The following is a 21,191-nucleotide window of genomic DNA, read 5'->3' as shown; positions in this document are numbered from 1 at the left end:
CACAAAACATTGAGAAGTTATGACGCTGTCTGAATCCCCATGAGCTTTTTGCTCACCCAAGTAAAGCATGAAAGAGCAGACTGAAACTATTACTTGTCATATTTATACTAATGGTGAACGTTGTGGTTTAGGCCTCAATGATCAATCAGAATCCAGAGTCGCTCCAGTAAACCAAGACGGGTGTCGCTTTTTTGTCAGAGCTCATAGTGATGGATTTCGGGATGGTCTGATTTTTTATGCGTCATTTATAAGCATCCGTGGGCTTCAATGTGGCATTCAAAAATCTCGCCCAAGGCCGACAACTTCAAATATGGTAAATACCTTCAGGAACGGTAAAAATTATCCAAGCTTGAACGGCGTAACCTATACGAGAATTAAGATTCTGACTAGACATACGAGCGACACAGACACGTCGATGCCGCAAGCAATTGTGTGGGGTTTAAAATTAATAATGAGCACAGGATTATTACAGCAAACTTGCTCAGAAATGCAGAAGGTACTTTTCTACTTTGCTCAAACACATCCAGACATGGAAAATAATCATTATGGGATAATTGGATACATCTCAAGAGACAGGGTCTGTAAGCTACATCCTTTAAAAAATCATTGCAGTTTCTATTGATTGTGAAAGAAATTGCAGGTTGAAATGAACTCTTCAGCTCTTTCAGTTCTCGCCATACGATAACAGAGATCACAGGCATGCTATTTAAAATGACTGCACTTACAAGCATCTGTTTCCACACTTTACATGTGACAGTGCGTCGTGACTTTGTATTTAAAGGGATCGTTCCCATAAAAATTATTGCATTTATCTCATGATTAACGAATTGTTTAATGCTGTCCACAGTACATGCACAAATGAGATTTAATTACTACGATGAAGAGGAAATATTACAAGTTACAGACCTTTTTAAAACGAATCCTAAACCTTGTCAGAAAAGTGAGACGGAGACTTAATACAATACAATGAATTACACGACACGACTTAACCGAGATTTCTGACCTGATCTGCATTCAGAGCAAGTCTTTGCGGATTTCAGGCAGTCGCAGTATACTGAATAACTGAGACTGAATGTGTCCCACATCCCAAAAGCCATTTAAAGCGATTGTTTATATCTTTTCACATGGTCGATAAAGTGCATCAATGCCTCTGTGCGCATATGTAAAAACACTGTAAACATGTTTGGTAAAACGATTTTAGCATTTATAGCAAGCTGACCTTAAAACACTGCAAAGCCAGAAAGACCATAAATAATTTATAGCTTAACATCCTAAATGACCACATTCATATCAGTTCATAGTAACACAGATGCAGGGATGAACAGAAACAAGTTTTTCTTTAGATCAGATCACCCTCTTGTGGCTCAGCAATGTATTACACCATCCAAAACATTCCTTATTTAGGTTCATACATTTTTAAGTGTACTTAAATACTGTGTGAACGCATATTTTTTTAGTTCCAACCATGCCTATAATTTTAAGGTAGTTCTGAACAATTTGATTAGCAGGTGCAGGTGTGTTACAGCTAGAGGCTGTTTCTCAATATGCTTTTTTCAGCGATCTTGCGTCCTTGTGTCCTCGCTCTACGTCATCATTAACAGTCGAAGTTCAATTCCAATTCTCAAGAACGCAAGTACAGAAGACTCGTGAAAATACCCAGATGAGTTCTTGATATCGAGGATGCATCGAGTGCAGACTTGCGCGTTGAAATCTGGGGAGGTCACGTGACAAGCAAGAAGATCGCACACATCTCAGTTCTCAAAAGTGCGTTCTGTGTTCTCGCGACCTTCTGAGTTCGTTCTTCCAAGGTCGCCTGGCTAGACCAGTCTCTACGAGAACGCAAGTTCGTTCTTTGCGTTCTTAGAATTGAGAAACAGCCGAAATCTGCAGGACAGGTGCCCCCCTCCAGGAACAGGATTGTGGCTAGAAGGTATACAGCTATGGCCAAAATCTTGTGAAATCTTTCTAGATGATCGCGGTTTTATCCCAATCCTACCCCCCAAATCTAACCCTAAACCCAACATTTAGGCCGTAGCTGTATCCTATCTAGCCAGAACCTCTGTTTTTCAGGCCAATCCTACCCCTAAACCCAACATCTCATGAGATTTGACCATAGCTGTATTCTCTCTAGCCAGAACCCAGTTACAGTGTTGGAGACTGAGCTACATCAAAATTTGAACATCTGTCTCTGTTACTGTAGTTATCCAAAAACAACACGAATCTACTTGTGGACAAATGCAGGTCTACAGTATATAGCAGGGTTCTTCAATGTTTTTGGGGCAAGGACCCCCTAGATGAGAGAGGCATGGAGTAGGGACCCCTTGATATTAAATGTGTAAAACAGAGATATTTAAGTAAGCAGTAAGGTATGAGAGGCTGCTTTTTCGTATTAAGCACAACTATTGACCAATCAGAATCAAGAGCTGGAACTAACTGTTTTATTAAAGCAAACACAGCAATATTATGTTAAGTTAGTACATTAGCACTATAATGCATGCTGTTTTTGTTGTACATGCATCGTTTTCTCTGTATAATTTTTATTGTTAAAGTAGATTATTTTAATTATTATTTTAAAGTTTTGCAGTGTAATACATTTTGATTTTACTGTGAGATGGACATTTACCCGAGCATTCAGTTTATAAAGATGACTAATCATGTTAAATGGCACAAAGATGGTCTATTTTGGTGGGGATAGAGGTTGTGCAGAAGACGTCAGTGCAAAGTGCTTTGCAAACACGTCTTTTTGCTTCTCTGTGTGTTGAGTCTTTAGATATTTTGTTTATAAAATACACTGCACATGGGACCATCAATAAGCATATGAATCCGTGCACATACACAACTTGAAAGGAACATTAAAGACGGTTAAGACCCATCATGGTATATAAAGATTGACAGCTATCAATCAGTCCATGTCAGATGATATGTGATGTTTGCCATCATCTGAACCCACATGAACTTTCATTTCAAACAACCATTTTACCGTAGCAGTCCATCTGCTTTTTAAGAACAAGACGACAACACCTACCTAATGTTAAGTCCTGTGATCTGGCCAATGTTTTCCCATGCCTTTAGTTCATGTTCCAATTTCTAAAAGACAAAAGAACATTTACAAACAGTGAGTAAACCGTACATAACATCTGCAGTCCTGACATATCACTAAACACATTATGCCGACTGCAACTGCTACCAAGAAACATTACAAATTCAAAACATAACCCATAACAATTTCTTAAAAATAAAAAAAGAGTCTAAAATAAGACCATCACGTTTTGCCGAGCAATCTGTACACAGGCTATTGTTGCTACAGACATACTTAACCATTGTAAACCAGCTTGATTAGATAGTTAGATAGATAGATAGATAGATAGATAGATAGATGGATAACCTCTTTCTCTAACTCCAGTTTAAGTTTCTCTTCCATCACTCTTTCCATTCTCTCCAATTTTCTCCTCAGGCCCTCCGTCTCTTCTTTCAGCAGGCTGCTGTTCTCTTTCGTCTCTCTGAATGGCAAGAAATAAATGACATTGACACTATTATTATCACCAATATCATCTAGATGTGCATCTACCAGACAAACTGGTTGATTTATCAGTACCGTAAGAAAGAGTTCTCCTCCCGCAGGCGTTTAATCTCTCGCTCCAGCTCAGGAAATCTGGCCACTTCAGACTTCATGTTCTTCACGATCACAGAGTCTTGCTCCTGCAAAGCCAAACGCCTCTCCAGCTCCTGTGGACGGACAACATTAGTTAGACTCTCACAGATAAAGGCCGAAGTATGGTTCATTTTTTACCAGTACGCCAGAGTCCGCAAACAGTGCTCGTAGCTTGCGCATGCAGAAGAATGTAGTATGTAACCCAGGAGATGTGTTACATTTTGTCACAGTGCATATGCGTCGAACATCTGCGTACACGTACAAGTCAAATAAAATACGCTTTGAAGGCTGTGCATTCGACAGTGCACGTACGTCCGCGTACACAAAAAAAAAAACAGACTATACTCCGGGTGTAAGTTGTTTTAATATAACTGTCAGTGATCTGTCAGCAAAACCATACATATTTATACAACAATACAATAGCTGTACCTTAATCTTAAGTTCACTATCTGTGCTGATGGACTGAGATGACTGCATGTTCTGATACTTCTGACTCAGGTCCTGGAATTTCCTATTGGCATGAGATGTGAAAATTAAGTAAATTCTGATAGATCCTATGTGTTTAAAATAAATGTGTTTTAGCATTTGACAGAGATTATGGTAAAATGAGTGCACGTCTGCTCATACTTGCGCTGCACATCCAGTTGTTCCTGCAGGGCCTGGATCTCCAGGTTCTGAGTGGAGAATTTGGACTCCTGAATCTGGATCTGTTGATTGAGCCTCCGTGTCTCGTCTTTCAACTCACTGATCGTCTAAAAAACAGAGTGTGTAGTGGCAAAAAGCTTGAATCTTCATAATAAAACAAAGACTACTTTATTCACTCGAGCCAATAAAGTGAGATAATCAAAGTGGTGCTCAAAGATCATCTGCCCTCCCAACAGTTGACTAAATTTTTATACAGTAAGATCAAAAACTTCTTATCTGAGATGACGTCCACTCTTCTTATTGGCCTCAGCCTGCCACAATGAACTAATTTGTTCGATGTAGCAAAAGTGCAGCTGAAATATTTCTCATGACGTGCTCTGCTTATTGGTTCTCTTGGCCTTGGCCTACCTAGCAAAGCTACCTTTTTGTTAATGTAGGGAAGTACAGCTGGACCTCTCCTCAAATCTAAAATGACGTACTCTGTTTGTTACTTCAACTGGCCTTGGCCTTCCCTAGCACAACTAACTTATTGTTAATGTAGCGATAGTACAGCTGCACTTCTCCTCTAATCTAAAATGACATACTCTTTATTAGTTGCCCTGGCCTAGGCTTACCTGCAGTGCTTTCGTGAGACATAGTGTATAAAACAACTACCTAATCAATAATAAGACAGAATATATTCATGATCAGTAATAAGTGCATAATCAATAACGAGACAGAATATATATATTTATAATAAATGCATAATCCATAATAAAACCAATGAAACCCATCAAACAAAAAATACCAAGAGAGATAACTTTAAAGTTTAATCACATAAAAGCTTGTATAGCCATTAGTCAGCAGTTGCGTTTCCGTTACCCCTCAAATTGCGGAAACTGAAATTGCGAATTGAAACTACGCCAAATGGAAACTTTCGCTAAAACTACCATATATATCGCAAATTTTTTGGCATTATATATACGCTCTTAATGCTGCGTTCACACCAGCCACAGCAGAGGCGTCAAGCGCAAGTGATTTTAATGTTAAGTCAATGTGAAGATGTGTTGACGCACGTCTGGAGATCTCGCGTCAAGAATGAGGCGTTTAGCGTGGTGCGGTAGACGCGATTCTTCCTCATTCGCGCGAATTGAGTGTTGCCGAGGCAAACGCACAAGTTGAAAAGTGTGAACTTTGGCGGAAAAACACGCAGTGTTAACCAATCACAAGCTTGCTCTAGTAGTGACGTGATTACAGGATGCGAGCGGAGTCGCAGAAGCCCTTCCCATGACGCGAATTTCCGTGTGAATGTCTTGATGACTAGAATTTCATGCGCGAATGAAGCGAGTAAACTCACAATGTTCAAGCGGCAAACTAGAAGCGGTAGATGGAAATTTGACGCCTCAAACGCGGCAGGTGTGAACCCACGGTAAGTATAAGAGGCTTTCCTTGCCATTAATACTTGGATAACAGATCTGTGTCACCTACCAACACCTGACTTATCATGAGAGGAAATTTACATTTTAGCCGCATAACACCAAAAAGCAATTATTTCGCAGTAGTTTTTAATTAACACTTAGAAAACATTGCAAAAAAGGGCAGCAAGATATATCTATATAAGCGGAAAATTTAGCACATGCATATCGCAATACACACATTGCAATTGTTTGCGATAACTGAGTGATTTTAATATTTCAAAAAGTTATGTTCAGTCAAAATTTTAGGTCAAAAGATATAGAAGAGAGACTGTTGAAACAGGGAGAATGAGATTTCTTTCATTTAAACATACTTAATTATTATTATTCAAATTGATTTTAAACTTAAAGCATTATTTTAATATTGCATATCATGTCTGTTTGCTTTGAAGTTATACTGTGCACTTAAAGTTGACAAAATTACATATTTTCCCCTGGACCAAAGGCACATATGACTTATTCCACTGGATCTTCAGTTGTCTTTTGCTTTTCTCCATTCAAATACATGAACAAAGACACACAATCATACCTGGTCTGCCTCTGTAAGTTTGCTGTCTTTCTCACTTGCTCTCTTCTGTAGATCCTCAAGGTTACGCTTTAGAGTCTTGTTGTTGTCCACTTGTTCATTAAGAGTTTGCTTTGCTTTCTCTTCTCTTTCTTCCAGACGTTTGATCCTCATCAGCAACTCCCGGTTACGGTCAACTTCCCTCTGTAAATGTAGGGCACACACAGGAGATTTATTTTTTCACAATCGAGAATGAACCGTGTAGTTGTAAACACTCCAAAAAGCACCCTAAAGGGTTTTGTTTAGGGTTCCTGTAGACCACAAATGTACATATCTGCACAGATAAATCGGCCGATGATGCTTGCTATACTTCTCAACGAATTACAGTGAAATGCCGCTACATACAAAAGCCAGAGGACGCTCAATATGCGCCGCAGAAGAAAAAACCATACACATGCAGCTCCAGGAAATTGCTCATGCATATATTTTCATATATATTTGCTGTTCTTCAAACCGTTTCAGGTATTTTCACAATAATAATAAAAAAGGAATAATGATTATTTTTGATTTTTCATTGTTGCTTTTTCAAATGCTTGTTATAAACGACTCAAACTAACAATGATTTCAGATTGATAAGGACTTACTGATCAAAAGCCGTAGTACATGAAATAGCTGTGCATAATATTGGCTGTGCGATTAAGAAGTTATCGGCATTATTAATGTAAAATATTATTAATGTATATCGCCATTTATCGTCAAATCACTTCATACCATCATAGCTATTTATTTAGTGCTTTCTTATGTAAAACTATATACCACAATGTCAATTACAAGTTAATTACATAAGGTTATGTCCTAGCTATATGTTTGAATGGGATTTACCGATATGCTTGTCTTACTTAGCAGGCACCACTAATAATAACACACAAAGGTCAATATTACCAGCTTATCATCAGTCCACCTATCAAAGGAATGGTCTGACACACAGGAATACAGAGGCAGCAACAAAATCCATCAATTACCTGTAAGTCTCTAGAGCTGCTGTTTGCCTCCTTCTCCAGCTCGATACGGGCCCGTTTGTGACTGAGCTCCATCTGCTGTTTCTCTTGAGTGAGCTGGAGCAGGCTGGTGTGAGAACGGATGCGCTCGGCTGCCTCCTCCATCTACCAGCATTACAACATATTCATTAATCTGCTTTATGTTTAATTGTATATTTCACATATAATCTTTAAAATCACCTTTACACTAAAAAAAATAAATATTTATATCATAAAATTAAATTTTCATATTAAACACTTAATAATGTAAAAATATAATCCAGTGAATAAATTAATTATAAGACTTGCCTCCACTCTTTTAGTATAAAGTTTCTGAAGGTCACTTCTGCCATAGGCTGGCTCGGCCTCCAGTACAGAGCGCTCTGATATCAAACTCTTAAAAGATTTTAGCGTGGAGATGATCGTGGTGTCATCTTCCATATCATCCATATTGACAAGATCTCTTGATGGCCTGCCAGAAAATAAATTGCATGTAAATAAATCATCAGGGTTACAATTGATGTGCTGTGCTATTTACTAGAAAACTGTCTTCACAAAAAATTACTTTTTAAACTCAAAGTTAAGTCACTACCCCAAACAAAAACAACAATAAATCCAACACTAGCTCAGGCATTTTCTCATGTTTGTCAACATTAAGACTGCCTTTTGGGTACCTTTCTTATTGAGATCATTTATTAGGCATATCAATTAATCCCTTATAATCTGTTATATACAATATACGCATGCAAAAACTACTTAAAAACTGACAACACCAAGTCATATGAATAAAAAGTATTTGTTTTATGGCCAACTGAGCAACTTCAACATGAATGTCGACTCTGAGTTGCCTTTTAGTCTGCAACAAATGCACATTAAGAATATTTTGCTTACATCATCTGTCATTTAAAGATTAGAAAACTGTAAAGGTTAAAGAAAGCCCCCCCTCAAATGCTGTTGCTGTACACACAGATGTGCAATAACATCAGATTGTATTTTATAAACATGGCACTGAATGTTCATTATATTTATTTATCATGATAATTATGTGGTACGAAAAGGCTTTTAAACTAATTTATTATTATGTACACGTGGTACCGTTACCAGTCAAATAATAAAAAAAAAACATTAAAGTCTCCCAGTAGTTTTTATTGTCAATCTGAACACTGCCTTGTAAGATAAATTAATTCACATCGACAGTTCACACACATTCACATTTAAACCGTTTGCCTGAGGTAAACATAAATGTTGACGCATTAATAATCGTATTATAATGCATGCTAGCAGCTCAATAAGGTTTAGCTAGCCGTTCAGCTAACTTTCCGCACTTGGAAAAACCGCCTTTAACCGATGAGAACTAACGTTAACTAATTTTTGGTCAAAATTATTTTCTTTTAAAATAACAATTATGGGACAAAAGCACATACCTAACTTCTCACAGCTGTATGTCTATCTCCCTCTCTCGTGTCTCTGGTTTGAATTTGCTGCAGATTTGTTTTCGTTGGTTGAAAATATCCGAGCCGCTGCTTCATGTGTCTGAAGAGATCATAGCGCCATCTGCACAGATGGAGGAAAACGGCCTGAAACTAATCGAAATCAGAATCAGTGCGCAGTTATTAGGTGTTTTCAGCTTTGTGTTATAATATTTTAACATTCACCTGTTATCATATTTAACTGTATATGTTCACCTGTTATATTAGGTGTTTGACTTCAAGTGTAGCTGCGCAAACTTATCAACGTGACATCAACGTACCGCGAGAGGGATACAAAAGCGATGTTCTCAAATGGCTATCTCGCGGTACTTTGATGTCAGTCTGATCATCTGCGCAGCGCTGAATGAAGTCTATTATAATTAGGCGTGTGCTATTTGTCTTACGCTAATTTCAAATAAGTAAAATCGGGGAAATCGCGCTTACAGTGCATTTTATAATGAGTATCGCTGTGAGTTTTGATAAAATATAATAAAATGTCTAATGTTTACAGTTTTCTAAAATTAACATTCTCTATGCACCAGCACCTCCTGTTGGCTAAATTGTTACAATAATGGGCACGTGTTTTCCATTTTGTTTTTTAAAATGTACACTTTACCCAAATCATATTGTCTGCATTTCTATTCGTAATAGTCTAGTAAATAATAAACACCAATGCATACATCATCATACATCAAAAACATTTAGACAGTGTGTTAATACAGTTCCAGAATAGCATAAGTATTAAGAAAACTGTCAAAAAAAGACAGTTTAGAAACAGAAACAAATCAGTAATGTAGACTGTAATTTCCTTATTTATTTAATGCCACGATAACAGATATTTACATTAGCAGCCAGAAAAATTAATGTACATAAATCGTTATCATTCGTTATTTTAAAAATGTGTTTTTTGTTTTTTAGTTTTTTAAAGGGTTGAATAATAATTTAATGTAATTTGGAAAATATGAACATTTCTGGTAAGCAGTTGTCTTAATTACATTTTTTCCACCTTTATTTAGGCAACACGAAACATACACGTTTGTACAAATGCAAGTATTAAACTTTTTCGTTATGCAAAAAATACAATAGAAAAAAAATTGAGAAAACGAGAAAAACCTGTTTTGTTTTTGGGAAAACGTCATGGGCACGTGGTGTAGGACGTTCATTGACGTACAGCACACTACACTTCCGACAACACGGAAGCTGTGACGTTGCACTGCTGCATGGATGAATTGAAACCTGCTGAAACTCACACACTGACAGTCTGACACAGAGATATTGCAGGACTTTACGAAAATTAGACATAAAAATACAATGGCCAATACAAACGTGAACACAACTACCTTGTGTCTGTTTGACGTGGACGGGACTTTAACAGCAGCTCGACAGGTGAGTGAGTGACCTAATGTTAGTTTATTTCAACTAGTTAACTCACACTTTTACATTGCATTTAATTTATGGTTTAAAAGATACTGGTAACCTCTTCACAGTCATTTATTGAAAATGTTATTGCGATTAATCTAAAATCAAGTTGAATGACTTAAATGAAGTTCTGAAGTGACATTCATTGATTGACGGAAGTAAATAGATAAATCAAGCTATGTGCATCCGTGTATTTAACAAGCTGCGATTTCAAATCACATCAGTCAAATGTGCGTTTTAAATGTCAAAATCTGGGCCTTAAAAAAGTGTGGAAGCAACTATTATAAATCATTAGCATTTGAGCACATACTAATTAACATTGTGTATTAAAGCTACTGTATCTGTATTTTTGGTGTGTGTATTGGGTGACGGTAGATATATAACAATGGAAATCAAATATAGATCTGAAATGACCTTTAAAATATACCCTGATTTATATACCCTGATTCATGTATCGCAATACAGGCTTAAATGTCTCAAACTAACTTTACTTGACTTTCAGCCTCTCCCATGTCCACAGCATTTAAAGACCCTCCCATTTACATTTTTTTTTCTGATAAAATATTCCCAAGCAATTCTAAAGAAATAGCTTGAAATAATTATTTATGTCTTATATTTATTTATTTTGATAAAAAAATATTTATTTTGATAATTTATGTCTTATTTTAATTCATCCTGAAGCCCCTAGTGGGCTCCGCCCCTCTGGTTGAAATAATAATATTTATTAAAGTTTTTATTGACAGGTTCTGCATAGGCACATGCTTTTGAAATCCTGACTACCAAAACATATACACCATCATTGCTTAGTACAGTTTATCATATGACTACTGAGATATAGCCCTGTCACCAATTCCCTGGTAGAAAACTAGACCTGGTCTCTCATTTACAAGCATTAACGAGTTCCAATTTTTAGAAATGAGTGCTTAATAAACATTGTGTTTATTTTGTGTGTTTTATCTGTGTGATTATTGTGTGCATTTAGAAAGCAACAGCTGACATGCAAGAGTTCTTGAGTAAACTGAGACAGCATGTGAGGGTTGGGGTGGTTGGTGGTTCAGATTTGGACAAAATCAAAGAGCAGTTGGGTGATGATGGTGCGTATAACATATACAATACATACATGACAACTGTAAGCACACATTCAGTGTATTTTAATAGTCTATGTTTCTTTCATTTTTTACAGTGATTGATAAAGTGGATTATGTGTTTGCTGAGAACGGTTTGGTAGCGTACAGATTCGGGCAGCTACACTCTGTGCAGGTAAGATTTCATACTCTGTAAACAATATTTAATATTCTCGTGAACTCTACAATTTATACCAATTAGCTTTACCTAAATAACTTTTAAATTTTGATAATAATTTTTTTGCAGAATATTCAGGCTTACCTGGGAGAGGAAATCTTACAGGAGTTCATCAATTTCTGCCTGAATTATCTTTCAAAAATTAAACTGCCTAAGAAGAGGTGAGGCTATGACATCTGCTTAGTTAAACTTCATGTTATTTTATACATCACTCTGCAGTTTATCAGTATTTTTATTTTGAATGTCCTTTTCTTTTTGTTTAACAGCCATCACAGATTTTCCACTAAAACCATTTGCGATTGCAGATCATATCTTAATATACTATTCATACAATCATATTTTTTTAAGTCTGTGTCAAATAATTTCAGAGAATTGTTTCTAAGCACATTATTAATGTTAAAAATGTACTGCTGAAGCATGATACAAAGACTGTGAACAATGTACCACTGAATTGTGGAATTACACCTCTAAATAATTCAGGATTATGTGGGCGGGGCTAAAGTGGTGCCTCGATGATGCACTGGAGCCCTGCCACAACACAATCGCAAGCATCATGTTGTAGTGGTATTTGAAAGTTAAAGCCATGCTCACACTAGACTTTGAGCATGCGAGGATTTGTCGGACATTGCTACGAGCAGTAGCAATATGGTCTTTGGCTTCGTCCCTTTGTGCAAACCAAAGTAGAGAGAAAGGTCACGCAGTGACATACCGGTTTTGTACTGATCACAACGCTCCACGTCATACGAATTTGCAGGTCGGGGTTCAACAGACTTGAACTTAAACTACACAGTGGCCGTTTCTCAATACCAAGTTCGGACTTGCATCCTTCGTAGTTCGGATTTGCAAGTTCAGACTCGGAAAAACGAGTACTTGAGGTCGTCATTCAGTCTAACCAATACGTGCATTCCTGGCTATTCTTATTTTAATGTATTTTTAACAAAATATATCAAATGCATGAACCCTATATGCGGTTAAGGCAACACATGAATACTAACTGACCACATATTTGAAGTTTTTTCATCTATATTCTCGACTGAATTATATCGTGCAAGCTTTAGGCTTCATTGCCGTTGACAAGAAATGCATTCTGGGAAACTTGGCTGTCAGAAGTCCGCACAAGTCACCTCCTGACGCATCCTCGATAAAATGGGCGGATCAAGAACACATCCGGGGATGTTATGTGAACTTTGATTTGAAACAGTACTTGGGCCGTGACGTGATGCCGTTTCACAAGTCCACAAGTACAGACAAGAACGCATATTGAGAAACGGCCAGTGACTTGCCAAATATTGTTGCACAAGCTTGCGTTTCTGGGTCTGACTCATTCACATGCCTATGAATAAAAGTCAATGTAAGAAAAAGTCTAGTGTGACCGTGAGTGGAAGTGGTTTCAACGCCAAAAGCGGATACGCCCCCAGCGCTTGAAAGCAGAAAATCTTGTGTGTTTTTTCAAGAATTAGGAATTTATTTAATTTACATGGATTTTTTTGTCATTTAAATTTGGCTGGATGGTTAATGACACATTTTTCTAAACTGAAAACACATTTAATATCTTCAATTTGTCATTTCAGGGGAACATTTATTGAATTTCGTAACGGAATGTTAAATATTTCACCAATTGGTCGAAGCTGTAGCCAACAGGAAAGAATTGAGTTCTTTGAACTAGATAAGGTAAATTGTCAACACATACCATTCTGATTATTAAAAGAATAAAGATGAATGACCTTTGGTTTAACACTGATTTTTTTATTGCAGAAAGAGAAGATCAGAGAAAAGTTTGTCTCTGTTTTAAAAGAAGAGTTTGCTGGGAAAGGACTAGCGTTCTCCATTGGTTAGTCAGTCTGTGGCTGTCTAGCAGTGTTGTAGACCGAGCCCAAAGCTGTATCTAGACTCGGTCTTGATTTAGACTCGACAGTCTTTGGTCTTCTTGATCTAGATCCAAATGAGCTGGACTCGACTATAACACTGCTCTCTAGTATATAGAAATACTGTATATAGCAATAGATACATAAATATTGTTATTTTTCGTAGGTGGACAGATCAGCTTTGACGTGTTTCCAGAGGGTTGGGATAAGCGATACTGTCTGGGAATTGTGGAGAAAGACTCTTACCAGGTCATCCATTTCTTTGGAGACAAAACAATGCCTGTGAGTCAAAGACCATTATATTCAGCACCTATTGAAACATTACTCTCGTAATAGACTACTAAAGATCAAGTTTCTTTATAAAATCTCACATTTTCCTTTCTCTAAACAGGGAGGAAATGATTACGAAATCTTCACAGACCCCCGAACAATTGGCCATGTGGTCACATCGCCAGAGGACACATTGAGGATCTGCAAGGAGCTTTTCCTTAGTTGAGAAACATTAACCACAACCTCCAGACTAAAGTAACAGACTGAAGTGTCTGTGAAACTATGAACATCTCACCTGTTTTGTTTCATTCAAACAAATGCAAGGTATTGAAGAAAGCAAAACACATGCTTTCATTTTAAATGGGACCTGGTACATTTATTACAAGTTTACTGTTGCTGGTGTTATAATGTGCTGATCTTCAGTGCTTTCTAACTCTACAAGGCATCAAAACTTTACACTTATACACTATACATTTTTTTTCTTGTATTCACTCGTCCATATGAAACCAGAGATCTTTCTTTTGCAATAAACTGAAGATAGATGCCAAATAATAAGAAATAATTGTATAAAATAAATAATATGCTTGACCACATAAGAGATGATAGGGTTAATGGGGTTGTATATCTAAAATTAAAGGGGACATTTCACAAGATTTTTTTTAGGATGTCAAATAAATCTTTGGTGTTCTTGCTCAAAATACCCCACAGATAATTTATTATAGCATGTTAAAATTGCCACTTTGTAGGTTTGATTAAAAATGTGCCGTTTTTGGGTGTGTCCTTTAAAATGCAAATGAGCTGATCTCTGCACTAAATGGCAGTGTTGTAGTTAGATTATCCCCTTCTGACATCACAGGGGGAACCAAATTTCAAATATATTTTTTTCACAAGCTTGCCAAAACTAATTTACTGGGTTGATCTTTTTCACATTTTCTAGATTGATAGAAGCACTGGGGACCCAATTATAGGAAAAAGTCAGATTTTCATGATATGTCCACTTTTAAGTAAAAGACAACATTTTAGGTCCAACATTTTGCTCATTTTGGTAATAACAGACCTTATTTACTTTGTATTCAATACAATCAGTGCACAATGAATAAGATAAAGGTCTTTCCCAGGCTTGAAAGCACCTGTACACACTGTATGTGAAAATGTTACATAAAAATGCGAAAATTAGACTAAAGTCTCACTGTAATGATGAAATTGGGGGCATCAAAGTTTGATTTCACTTTGATTTTAATCTTTGGCATGACCTTACTCATTTAATATTAAAGAAATCAAGGTTATCATTTTACATTGTGTTCTTTTCATTATGTAGGATTTTATGAAAAAAAAAAAATGTAATTTACTCAAAAAAAAAAGACAGGCGAGAAATGTCTCAAGTGTTCCCAGAATGTGCCTGTGTTTCAGCTCAAAATATCCCACAGATCATTTGTCAAAGCATTACAAAATGTCCTTTTTTGGGTGGGGTCTGTATGTGTTCCTTTAAATGCAAATAAGCTACTGCGCTATTGGCTGTGGGCGAGGCTGTCAGTTTGATGTCACAAAGAAATTAGACTACTTTGGTTTAATTGGGATTTTTTCATTGTAGGGTTGTGCTCACACACATGTATGTCCAAATACCTTGCAAAAGTGGACTTTGCATAATGTGTGCCCTTTAATAAACCGCTTTGTGGAGCTGGATTTGGACCAATGAGATTTCAGTGTGGGCTACACAGTACAAGGACACAGAATAAAAATAATCAGCTAAATTTTTTTGCTTAACATTTTTTCACATTATGCCTGGTTAGGAGACAAATGTCAAATACAAAGTGAGGGTGTTAGTAATAATTTTTGTACGAAGTTCATTTTAGGTCAGTATGGGTAATACCGTATTACCTATACTGACCTAAAATGAACTTAATACAAAAATTTATGTAAAAATTTATTTACAGTAGGCTGTTAAGAGGTTTTTATTAGTAACACATTTGAAAAAAATAAATGTACTATTATAATTTTTCCTCATTCTGCTGTAAATCCATAACAATCTACCACATGCAAATTAATATTTGATGAATAGATTTACTTAACTGGTATTTTCTGTTTCATTTAATTTAAAACCAAAGTAATTTTTCTATCAGGGCCAAAAACTGCACTTGTTGCCTGCAAATGAACCACATCCTAATAAGAACAAATCATTTTTCCAAAAATATATTTCAAGGTTATACAACAATTTTGTTAAAAGCTATGGCTGCATTTTAGCTGAAATTCATTTTATCCAATCTGTACAAGTGTGATGTAAAATAAAGATTTAATGAATCCCAATGTATGCTACACAGGATCCAACCTAACAAGCAAAACAAAAAAACAACACAGCGTGCCATAAACAATATCTGTTTATAGTGAACATTTCCAAGTGAGGTTGAAGAATTTCTTGCAGTAGTTCATGTTGATGAAAATCGTACAAAATATTAAGTTCTCTTGCCAAGAGGAAGCGGGAAGTCTTTGTGCCCTGATCAGCGAATGGGCCGGTACGGAAAGGCCACGGCTGCAGGATGGAAGGCGTGTGGAGATAAAGTGGGGTGTGGGGCGTGAGGTGTTAGCGGGCGATGCGGAGACAGTGCTGGATGTGGTGACAGGACAGGGTGTGGACTGTGTGGGGAGGGAATGGCAGATTGATGTGGGCTGTGAGTAGAGGACCGGCCGGGATGGATGTGGGGGTACATGTTGGGCTGGAAAGGTCCTCCGTGAGGTGGAGGCTGTACGACTGGACCGGACATCACTAGTTGTAACAGACTGCAACACAATACATAGATAAAGGGTCATCAACACATTATTTGAGATGTTAACAGATATATGCGTGTTGCACATCACTTAAAACAGTACCAGCTGCTACAAATTACAACGTGTAGACTGTAGTGTAGTATATGATTCTGCGTGATTTGCTTGCTTACAGTTACTTACTTATTGTGAGGAAGTCTGGAACACAAAGTCCGTAGGTCCTCTGAGGAATAGATGGGAAATGATGTCAGTATGATTTTCAAATGAAAATCTAACAAGGTCATTATCAAGTAACCATCACTAACCCCTGGCGCACAGAAGGGCTCCTGTTGCCATGGCGACCTGAAGGGCTTGTGCCAGCCTATCCAGAGCCAGCTGGATGTGATTGGCAGCAGGTTGTGGCGCGAGTTTCTCACAGAGACGACCGACTTCCTCTACCAGCGCGGCAACAGACTCGACAGGCAGCACGGCAAGCCGACCAATCAGATTCTGGTCTGTCAGGTGGACCTACAGAAGATTAATACCAAAGAAATCAAAATGCATGTTTGATGGTTAGCTTAGGCATAATTTATATGCTACTGTATTCCTAAATGTTCAATTTTATTACAGTTAAAAAAATTTTTATAAGAAAATGTATCAAATACAACACCTGTAGCATGAGAAGGACTTTTAGAACACTCAGGTGTAGTTTAGAGTACAGCTCTTCATTCACCGCCGACCCTTTTTCACTTTCTTCATGGCCATTGGTCAAAGCCGGCTTTCGGGCTCTCTGATGGGCTAAAGGGGCTTTCACACACCATCTGAGTAGTCCCAAAAGAGGTGTGATTTCAAGGCAACCCAATGGCAGGCTGGAATTGAGGGGCGTGTTGATGAAGGTGAGGAGCAAAAGTCTGGGATCTTCCGTGATCCAACCAACCAGCATCTCCAACAGTGGAGGAGGCGGAGTCAGATCATCTACAAGGAATTATATCAAATGATCACACAGACTGAATGCATAATGATTTTCAGTTAATAAAGGAAAGAACATAAGAAAACTACCTGAGGAGAAATCATATAGGACTGTCACAGCAGTGATGAGCTGACAGCAGAATCGAGGGCTGGCTGAACAGATGTTCTGAAGTGTAGAGATGGCACTGGGCACCAGCGTGCAGTAATCGTCCATTAAAACCTGAGCCAACCGGACACACCATGCAGAGTGTGTGCGCTGCACAAAAACACAACAGATGCTGTACTTAAATAACAAATAACATACACATACAAGCTGGCAATTATATGGTATAGTGACTACCGATATCACATTTTCCACCGATACCAATAGCCGATAGTGTGCAAAATTGCTGGATCGATACTGATTATTGGCAGGATATATTGGCCATGACTATCATCTGTTTTTAAACTTTTGGCCAATAGTGTGTTTTTATATCGTCCGATAATGATTATTGGCAGGATATATTGGCCATGACTATCATCTGTTTTTAAACTTTTGGCCAATAGTGTGTTTTTTATATCGGCTGATACCAATTATTGGCAAGATATATTGTAGGGATGCACCGATAGGATTTTTTGGGGCGATACCGATTTAAACAGACAACTTCTGGCCGATACCGATGCAGATACCGATATTAAACACTTACAATACTATACAGTTGGTCTATTAGCTAGTTTATTTCTGCATCAAATTATTTTTACTGAACATGGATTGGATCTTATTAACATTCAACTGACCAACATAATAAGAGAGGCACAAATTAAGCTAAAACAAATATAAGAAGACAGCATGACAACCTTCAAAGGTGTTTTTTTTTGCTATTCAGCATTTATTTTATTAACAACATTAACTCAATTTTTACATATAATGGATTTCTTTATGCAGTTAATTAATAAACAATCGGTATCGGCCTTTCTCGTGCTATTGCCGATGGTTTCAAATTCATCAAAAATCGAACTTTCGGCCAATAGTGTGTTTTTTATATCATCCGATACCGATTATTGGCATGACTATCAGTTTTTTTTATATCGGCCAATAGTGTGATTTTTTTTAAACAATTAATACAGATTTTTGGCATGATATATTGGCCATGACTATTGTCTCTTTTTTAACTATGGGGCGATAGTGTGAAAAATTGCTTTTATCGATCCATACCGATTATTAGCAGGATATATTGGCCATGGCTATTCTTTGTGTGGTTTTATTTTAAATATCGGCCAATAGTATAAAAAATGGCTTTTATTGTTCAATACCAATTATTGGCAGGCTATATTGGCCTTGACTATCATCTGTTTTAAAACTATCGGTCTGTTAGCATAAATATTTTTATCATTGATACCGATAATTGGCAGGATATACCGTCCATGACTATCAGCTGTTTTTAAACTATCGGCCGATAATGTTAAAAGAAAAAACACTTTTATCATTCAATACCGATTATTGGCAGGATATATTGGCCATGGCTATCGGCTGTTTTTTAACTATCAGCCAATAGTGTGAAACATTGCTTTTATTGATCGCTACCGATTATTTGATGATTTATCTGTGCATCTCCAATAGTGACGTTTTGAAATATTTGATTCTGCATTATAGAGTTGTTTCAGGCAATCGATTGTCACAAAATTATACTAGTTTCATGTCTTTCATATAACTCCACCATCTTTTCTCACATTTGATTTCACTCAGCTCTCCATTTGTGACCCTGTTTGTAAAATCCAGGCTAAAGTCTCATAATAATGATGAGATTTGAAGGATCAAAGTCAACCTTTGACATAATCTTACTAATTCAATAGGGTTATATTTTCACAGAATGTCCTTTTCGTTATATAGCATAGTTTTATGTAGCAAATTATAAAATAGGGTTTAGCAGGGACAGGGTTTTTACAGACTGGGTCACATTTTGGGTCATATCTGTTCAATGTGGTAAGTAGCTTTGTGACAGCCAATTGAATAAATCCCAGTAAGATAATACAAGACCCTAGGCTGGGGTTGACCATACTTTATCCTATACTTAAAAATTAAAACCCATACTAAGATTTAGCTAAAATGCTTAAAAAATATCATGCAAGATTAGAACACTGAACACAAAAAGCAAGAAAACTTTTCACACCTGTAGCCAGATAGCTGCACATTCTAGTATGGGCACCCGACATACAGCTATCGCCATAGAGACCAGCTTCCCAAGCATGGCCATGCGGCTCTCATCCGCCTTGTTGCCTTGGAGACTGAAGAGGGCGGAGAAAATTATCTGTCGGATGGCGTCTTTGCTCTGCTCCTGGAAATAACTGCACATGATTTCCAGCAGCTGCAGCTCCTGAATGCAGCTCATCCTCTGCGTCAAACACAACACATGACGCATCAGCCTCAGCATCTCTGTTTTTCATTTACTAAACATTTCCATGTTAATGAATTACATATTTTGTTGATGCGGTATTTTTACTCCTACAAGCCTGTGGTTATATAAAAGACACTGATAGTATCTTTTATCCTACAAAAAGTCATTTTATCCTCATCCTTGCAATGCAAACTCTTAAATACATATGAATGAAAACAATCCATTGTTTGATAAAGTTTTAGACCTGTGCCATTTCTTCACTTAAAAAAAACAAAATACAGTTTGGGGGTTTGAACGACATAAGTGATCAAATAATGGCAAAATCCTAATTTGAGCATGAATAAATACTTTTAAGGAATACCATTATAAAATAATGTTAGTGTCCAGAAACTTCTTGTTACAAAAATGCAGCATCCCTTTGTAAAGGCTATAATGTCTTTTAAGGACTTAAAAAACTATTTCACCTTTGGCTGGGTGTTCCTGTCTTTAGGGACGTGAAATATAAACTCCTCCACCAGATCTATGGTGGCCTTCTCCAGTCCAGGTGTGGGACCTGTGGAGCTCTGCAGCACGCTACCCAATGAGATATCCAGGTGATACAGAACCTCTTTAGCTGCACTCAGCGGATCACGCCGCAGCAATGCACGCCGGATGTCACTCATCTCTGCTGCATAACAAAAAACAAACAACCTTATTAATGTCATCAGTACCAAAAACCATCAGGGTTTATCTGGACTACTAATAATAGAAATACTAATGGTTATAATTGGGATCTGTGTTGGTTTTAATGTAACTATAATGGTCTCTGGGGGTCTCTCCTGGTTGGATGTTATGTTGCAGATGGGAACCAGTACAACTACATTAAATACCACAGCGGGATATGGTAAAATCATGGTACATCTTTTGAAGTTTGCAGATTGTATCAAAAAATCACCATTAGCACCATGATATAAAAATTACTACCATCTGACATCATGATTAACGTACCAAATACAGAAACAAAGAACTATCGTATTTATAGAACAGCAGCTTTTAAAAATCACTATATTTGGATAAAAATGGGTTAATAAGACAAACAAAAGCACTTGTAATAGCTTTCAAATATGGCACACATTGTCCAAAACAATGCTTTATACACGCACCGTCACAATTACTCGGTTCAAGCGCCATAGTCTTTTAAAACCTCAAATCACAGTCTTACCTGGTTAAATATTTACACTTTTTACACGAGTTTCCTCCAAGCGGCAAATAATTCGCTCATAACTGAAAATGTGAAAGATGTACATCGCATAATAACTACGGAAACATGTAAAGGACATCGCATACTTGGTTGCGTTAGGAGCGACGCGACTCATCAGCGCCCCTTGCGTTTTGGAGTTACATACATTTATTCATTTACATGCATTCAGATGCTTTTAAGTGCTTCACACGGTATACATTCTGTTAATACACGTGTTTCTGCGATTCTCTCCTAAAAGTTAAACCAGTAT

The 21,191-nt window shown here is 37.2% G+C and overlaps 3 protein-coding genes across 3 annotated transcripts in view; 1 reads left to right on the top strand and 2 right to left on the bottom strand.

Moving 5' to 3' along the window:
* Window positions 1–8,841, bottom strand: part of mad1l1 (mitotic arrest deficient 1 like 1) — a 96,118-nt gene extending 87,277 nt beyond the window's left edge. Inside the window, exons 1-9 of the mRNA XM_065254223.1 lie at window positions 8,718–8,841; window positions 7,603–7,765; window positions 7,279–7,419; window positions 6,281–6,460; window positions 4,280–4,404; window positions 4,082–4,163; window positions 3,596–3,726; window positions 3,386–3,500; window positions 3,026–3,087 (exon numbers count right to left, since the gene is read on the bottom strand). Of these exons, the coding sequence (XP_065110295.1) occupies window positions 3,026–3,087; window positions 3,386–3,500; window positions 3,596–3,726; window positions 4,082–4,163; window positions 4,280–4,404; window positions 6,281–6,460; window positions 7,279–7,419; window positions 7,603–7,743 (977 nt within the window). The 5' untranslated portion in view covers window positions 7,744–7,765; window positions 8,718–8,841. The remainder of the gene's footprint in view (window positions 1–3,025; window positions 3,088–3,385; window positions 3,501–3,595; window positions 3,727–4,081; window positions 4,164–4,279; window positions 4,405–6,280; window positions 6,461–7,278; window positions 7,420–7,602; window positions 7,766–8,717) is intronic.
* A 1,093-nt stretch (window positions 8,842–9,934) lies between these two features.
* pmm2 (phosphomannomutase 2) lies at window positions 9,935–14,912 on the top strand. The gene is made up of 8 exons (XM_065254222.2): window positions 9,935–10,148; window positions 11,164–11,275; window positions 11,365–11,441; window positions 11,553–11,644; window positions 13,055–13,154; window positions 13,239–13,314; window positions 13,515–13,630; window positions 13,740–14,912. Exons 1-8 carry the CDS (start codon window positions 10,074–10,076, stop codon window positions 13,842–13,844), a joined length of 753 nt encoding a protein of 250 aa, XP_065110294.1. The 5' UTR covers window positions 9,935–10,073; the 3' UTR covers window positions 13,845–14,912.
* Window positions 14,118–21,038, bottom strand: ints15 (integrator complex subunit 15). The gene is made up of 8 exons (XM_065254221.2): window positions 20,903–21,038; window positions 20,166–20,368; window positions 19,477–19,698; window positions 17,417–17,582; window positions 17,028–17,332; window positions 16,684–16,885; window positions 16,562–16,601; window positions 14,118–16,393 (listed from the first exon to the last, which is right to left on the bottom strand). Exons 2-8 carry the CDS (start codon window positions 20,361–20,363, stop codon window positions 16,114–16,116), a joined length of 1,413 nt encoding a protein of 470 aa, XP_065110293.1. The 5' UTR covers window positions 20,364–20,368; window positions 20,903–21,038; the 3' UTR covers window positions 14,118–16,113.
* Window positions 21,039–21,191: the final 153 nt, after the last annotated feature.

Source organism: Paramisgurnus dabryanus, chromosome 4, assembly GCF_030506205.2.
Source record: "Paramisgurnus dabryanus chromosome 4, PD_genome_1.1, whole genome shotgun sequence".
NCBI lineage: Eukaryota > Metazoa > Chordata > Actinopteri > Cypriniformes > Cobitidae > Paramisgurnus > Paramisgurnus dabryanus.
This window is presented reverse-complemented; position numbering and strand designations above follow the sequence as displayed.

Coding starts and splice junctions, on each gene's coding strand:
- pmm2 (XM_065254222.2), top strand. CDS start 10,074: ATGGCCAATACAAACGTGAACACAACTACCTTGTGTCTGTTTGACGTG. Junction 11,442..11,552: donor GGCAGCTACACTCTGTGCAG/GTAAGATTTCAT, acceptor ATTTTTTTGCAG/AATATTCAGGCTTACCTGGG. Junction 13,315..13,514: donor AGGACTAGCGTTCTCCATTG/GTTAGTCAGTCT, acceptor TATTTTTCGTAG/GTGGACAGATCAGCTTTGAC.
- ints15 (XM_065254221.2), bottom strand. CDS start 20,363: ATGAGTGACATCCGGCGTGCATTGCTGCGGCGTGATCCGCTGAGTGCA. Junction 17,333..17,416: donor CCTATATGATTTCTCCTCAG/GTAGTTTTCTTA, acceptor AATTCCTTGTAG/ATGATCTGACTCCGCCTCCT. Junction 16,394..16,561: donor TCCAGACTTCCTCACAATAA/GTAAGTAACTGT, acceptor ATTGTGTTGCAG/TCTGTTACAACTAGTGATGT.